The sequence below is a fragment of the Nuphar pumila genome, chromosome 2, assembly GCF_984573655.1.
Source record: "Nuphar pumila chromosome 2, dmNupPumi1.hap1.1, whole genome shotgun sequence".
Taxonomy (NCBI): Eukaryota; Viridiplantae; Streptophyta; class Magnoliopsida; order Nymphaeales; family Nymphaeaceae; genus Nuphar; species Nuphar pumila.
The window spans coordinates 63,046,286-63,051,399 of NC_143250.1; the positions used below are offsets into that span (position 1 = coordinate 63,046,286).

Consider the following 5,114-nt stretch of genomic DNA (forward strand, 5'->3'; position numbering starts at 1 on the left):
TTCTAATATGCAGTGCAGTTCTGCTTCTCCGTAGGAAAAGTGTATTGTTGGAAGAATGAAAAGCATTATTACAGTGGCAATAACCTTGAAATTTACTTCGCATAATAATTGTCCACCTTGAAAAATGCATGCCATGCCCATGATCTCTCTAGTGACTAATCGACTGACTTACTGACAAGACAACTGGATATTAATCGATGACCATCCATCTCAACATTTCTCAAGACAGACATCACACCCATCTCGAGAAATGCCAAGATGGGTGGTTGTCAAGCAGGTCGTGCATGCCCACCGTGCAGCGCCACTGCATATAATGTGAACAATTTAGATTAAGCTTGAGCTTTTAATCAAATCCAGATTTGATGATTATCTCGAGTTAAATGATTTTATTCAAATATGAAAGCATGCAGGAAACTACAGAGCTTGATGTGAAGTCCCCAGTTCCCAGCAGCTGCAGTGTTTACATGCCTAGCTATGTCCAAAATTATTTAGAAAGCGACCATGTTCTAGATGCCGTCTTGCTATCAAACGCCTTTTTTATCTCATTAATAAAGAAAAGGACGAGTTTGCTTATCATGTAGGGATGTAAACGGGTTGGATTTAGCCATTATAGAGTCGACCTAACCGGACCTAACAAAATTGGATTCAGATGGGATCAGACAAAATCAAATCTGGATAAAATCTCATATTTACGCATAATCGTTCGAACTCGGATGCAAAACTCAATACTGAATCCGACTAATTGGATTCGGATTTGGGTCAGATGTCGGATTGGATCCGACCAGTTGACATCCTTATTGTCATCAAACCCACTGTGGCTGAATGATCCTAAAATATTAGCCAGTCAAACCCATATCTTAACAATGATTCCAATCTTAACGCATCATTATAAACATTAAATTTCAGTTATATGTTCTTGGTTGAGAGAGAGAGAGAGTTTCCATAATGATATCAAATTCAAAAAAAGCACACACGCAGACGAAGTTGGCAGCAAACGACTTGTTTCTGCTCGAACCAAAATTAGTAGAAACCTTCCCTTACGGCTATATATATATGGCCTATACATTAGCAGACTTCAGAGTCTTAGCACTCATCATGCATGGTCGAGATGGCACAATGTATAGGCACATGCCCGCACTTCCTAAACATTCTCCGTGTTGGAGGAAGGTGGTAAAAGTGGTTGGGTGAGAGAGCTCCTGATGGAAGCTTGCCTTGAGCCTTCTACTCCCACATCCACACCTCTGTTTCCATGTCCCTCATTCCTCTCGGTGCTTACAATCAAACACTCTTTCGCCCTTCTTCTTTCCTCGCTTTTGCCCCACAGAACAAGGTACAATCCAGCTATTATAAGCACTGCTCCAATGATTCTGCTCCATATATATGAAACCATTAAGAAAAAAACATAACCAATAATTTGGGGGAGATATATAGATATGAGAGAGAGAGAGAGAGAGAGAGAGAGAGAGCATACCCTCCCAAGTAAAACTGTTCACCTAAAGCTACAGAAGCCATGACTGCGACAACTAAGGTCTGTACTGGCTGATAAACTGCAACAAAAACGGGGCCGCCCCTATCTATGCACCAAATCTGAACAGCAAACGCTATCCCAGAAGCGACCAATCCCTTCATTAACATCAGGACAGACAAAGAAGTTAATGAGCAATATATGCTCCCTGCTACTTACAGGCATATATACATCAATATGTGACACGTAGTCTACCCTTATTTTATGTACAACACAGCTAGCAAGTACTGACCAAGCTACTTGTGTTGGTACTACTTTGATTTAACTACTTGGGTCATCTTATTCTTGGCAACAGGACTCTCATCGAGTCGTCTTGTCTTGAAGGATTCAGTCACCTTGACAATGACCCAAAAACCACTCGTTGATTAGGAACACCAAGCAGAGTAGTTGTCATGAAAATATGGCCAGCATTCACCTTTCTTTCTATTATGGTCTTGACCTCAAGGAGTTGCTCACATGACTTGAGCTTGTGGATAGGGAGCTCTCCCCCTATCCCAAATTCCAATCCCCATGTGGGGCACCAATTCAGGCAGATGTGCCAGCGACCATAAGTATGTCAGGATAAAGCCGGTGCAACCAGGTCTCAGCTTTCAATCGCGGTTTCTTCTTGTAGCAAATGAAATAAACCCTTTTATGTGTTCTATGTTCTCACCGCATATAAGATGGTGAATAATTCTCCCCCTGAACGTATAATCCAAGCGTGGGAATCCCTCTCTATGAATGCTGCAATGATGAGAAACTGTATAACCCCAAAGAAACAAGTGTAGGAGGTGATAGAGAGGCGTGCCGGGTATTTCTTTAGGATTGGTGCTTGCAGCACCAACCAACCGGACCAAGAAAGGCAGTGTCCAATCAGAAAAATGCAACCCAGTGTCCAATTTTTGCCTTTACTGCTTCCCAGAAGTAAAAGTAAGTCATTGCTTGTATCAGTTAAAGTTAAATAGGGCTTTATTATGGTTGGTCCCTTGTATAGGGTGATGATTGTTGCACCACCAACACATAAGAGAGTTCCAACCAGCTTGGATATTCCATCTTTCCGGTTCAAGTGAACCTGTTCCAACCTGTTTACAAACATATTAAAAAGAAAGAATGAGGTGAAAAAAGGCAAGGGTAAAAAGCAGAAGAGAGAGAGAGAGAGAGAGAGAGAGAGAGAGACCTTAGTGCTGCTGCCATGAGAAATGTTATGGCTGGCACTGAGTTTTGAATAGCGGATGCGAACGTTGGGGATGTGTGCTCCAACCCCAACAGGTAGAATCCTTGGTTAGCAGTTATCCTAAACCAATATTAAAAAAATTCTTCGCAATAAGTTCATTTGTATGTAATATATAGGGTAATACAACCGTGCTAATAACATATTGTATGTAATATATAGGGTAATACAACCGTGCTAATAACATATGCTAAATGAAACCGTCATAAAAAAAGAAATATGCTAAATGGGTTTTTCAGCTTTTCCATTATATTTTTTTTGTGTGGTTCCAAACCCTATAGATGTGTTGGGAATGATCGTTTTACTAGGATTCCATACCTGGATCATGTGTTTTCGATATAAAAAATGATATTTACAAAGATTTTGGACTGTTGATGATTTCAACATTATAAAAACCCACCCATGTGTCGGAATTAAAGGCTTCAAGAGCTGATCCCTATAAAATCAAATGCATATATCACATCTGTACTGTCAGAATCTAAAAATAAAATGAAAAAAGTCCAAAAAACCAATTTAACACACATATATATATATAAGGAAACGAGAATATTCATGCTGCATACAAATTGAGCATTTTCAGCACTTTGATTGCATATCCGATCCTGCAAATGGTCTATTTGGCTCACTTGGATAGTATCGACCAAAAGAAAATGCATTTTTTTGAAGCTTAAATATTTATAAAAATTTTGACCTATTGATTTTCAAACGTTATAAAAACCTAACCAAATGTCGTAATTGGACGATCCAAAAGCCGATTCCATTACAGATTACAGTATATATATATATATATATATATATATATATATATATATATATATGCTCCCTACTCTAATGGAAAAGGGGTGAAAAAGTTAACTTAAGCCAGGACTAAAAAGAGAATTAGAGCTCTGGTTTTTTCATTACCCGCAGAGAGCTAGAAGGAAGAACTGGGTCAAAAATGAGAGTGTGATCTTCGGCCTCTCCTTCCTGGGTATGAAAAATATTATAGTATCAGAGATCATAGGAAGAAGACAGTGTATAGGAGCGAGAGAACGGGTAGTGAAACGAAAGAAAGGTTAGCCTTACTTCTCCAGAAAGTATGCAAAGGGGACAAGCAATATTAGGGCTATGATGTTCCTATACACTGGGAAGACAACTTTGCTTATCCCCATGTTGAGGGCTGCCCTAGAAACCACATGGAAACCAGCATAGCCAAACTGCAAGGCCAACATGGCCAAGTGCAGCTTGGCACGCTCTGGTATTAGACATGTTTTCTTCTCCATGGGGGCAGTATCAGCCATTGGAGAGAGAGAGAGAGAGAGAGAGAGAGAGAGGTGTATGTAGGTGATGTGCAATGGAGCAAGGGGTGTTAATATACTGCATAAGGGGAGCATCACTAGATCTTGGTATCCCCCAATTGTGTTGATGTTAATGGGTCCCACAAGTCCTCATGAAAAATGAATTGCGACAAACTGTCATTTTGGTTGTCTCCCACAATCTCAGCTTTATTGCTTCCTTTCCTCTCTTCTGCTCCATTTTCTTCCCTCCCTCCACTCTCCTGACAAGACAACTCCCCTTGGCACTAACAGCTACTTTATCCTCACCCCTCCTGCTGATGGTCCTCTTTGCTTCTTCTATGCTATGCTTTTTCTTTTCTTTAATGAAAAGTCAATGTGCATTCTTGCTTTTACTATAATAAAATAAAGCAATCAACAAGTTTGATCATTATGATAAGCAACTAACATGTCACTACATACCTCGAAACTATCAGAAATCATTATTATCTCTCTATTTGTTTGTGTTATTTTATTGTGTTCCTTTATTTATATATAAAAAGGGGGTTTTAGTCTCTTTTTGTGTTAAAGATGAACAATTAAGTTTGTCATTGGCAAGTTTGAACATTTCATAACTCAACCAATCTAGCTCAATTAAAGGGTCTTTTTCAACTCGTGAAATCTGACCAAGTTGATGAACTCGAACAGTAGAAACAACAAAGTTTATGAAATAGGTCTCTATAGACAAGATGCCCATACATGCCTTGAATCATGAGACCCAAGTATTGACTCCAAACAAGATAACTGTTGTGTTTAGCACCCCTGATCTTGAACTTTACTTTTTCCAATTTTCCTTTATTTATGGTTTGAATATGCATTGTTATTTGTTTTTAATAAGAGAAATACATAAAAAAATCCACTAACCAATGGTTGGGATAGAGACTTCATCCTAAAACCGCAGCCTAGACAATGGAAAATGCCTTGTCTCTACACTAATGAATGTATGCACGAGTTAGGGCCCAAGGGAGATAATGGCCACTCAATTGTGCCAAGTAGCAGAGCAAGTGCCATCGGCACATGCTGCCCCACTGCACACGAGGCGGTGTGCGGGGCACCACCCCCCACA

General features: G+C 39.7%; 1 protein-coding gene across 1 annotated transcript; it reads right to left on the minus strand.

The window, feature by feature from the left end:
• Nucleotides 1–908: 908 nt before the first annotated feature.
• Nucleotides 909–4,043, minus strand: LOC149845571 (protein WALLS ARE THIN 1-like). The gene is made up of 6 exons (XM_089997670.1): nucleotides 3,801–4,043; nucleotides 3,639–3,701; nucleotides 2,682–2,798; nucleotides 2,178–2,586; nucleotides 1,472–1,623; nucleotides 909–1,367 (listed from the first exon to the last, which is right to left on the minus strand). The coding sequence occupies exons 1-6, from the start codon at nucleotides 4,013–4,015 to the stop codon at nucleotides 1,142–1,144; spliced, it is 1,182 nt and encodes a 393-aa protein (XP_089853796.1). The 5' UTR covers nucleotides 4,016–4,043; the 3' UTR covers nucleotides 909–1,141.
• Between the last annotated feature and the right edge of the window lie 1,071 nt (nucleotides 4,044–5,114).

What these genes read in the sequence shown, in the direction of transcription:
- LOC149845571 (XM_089997670.1), bottom strand. Translation starts at nt 4,015, where the DNA reads ATGGCTGATACTGCCCCCATGGAGAAGAAAACATGTCTAATACCAGAG. An exon ending in TTTGCATACTTTCTGGAGAA is followed by an intron (nt 3,702 to 3,800) that starts GTAAGGCTAACC and finishes TTTCATACCCAG; the next exon opens with GAAGGAGAGGCCGAAGATCA. An exon ending in CTCATGGCAGCAGCACTAAG is followed by an intron (nt 2,587 to 2,681) that starts GTCTCTCTCTCT and finishes GTTTGTAAACAG; the next exon opens with GTTGGAACAGGTTCACTTGA.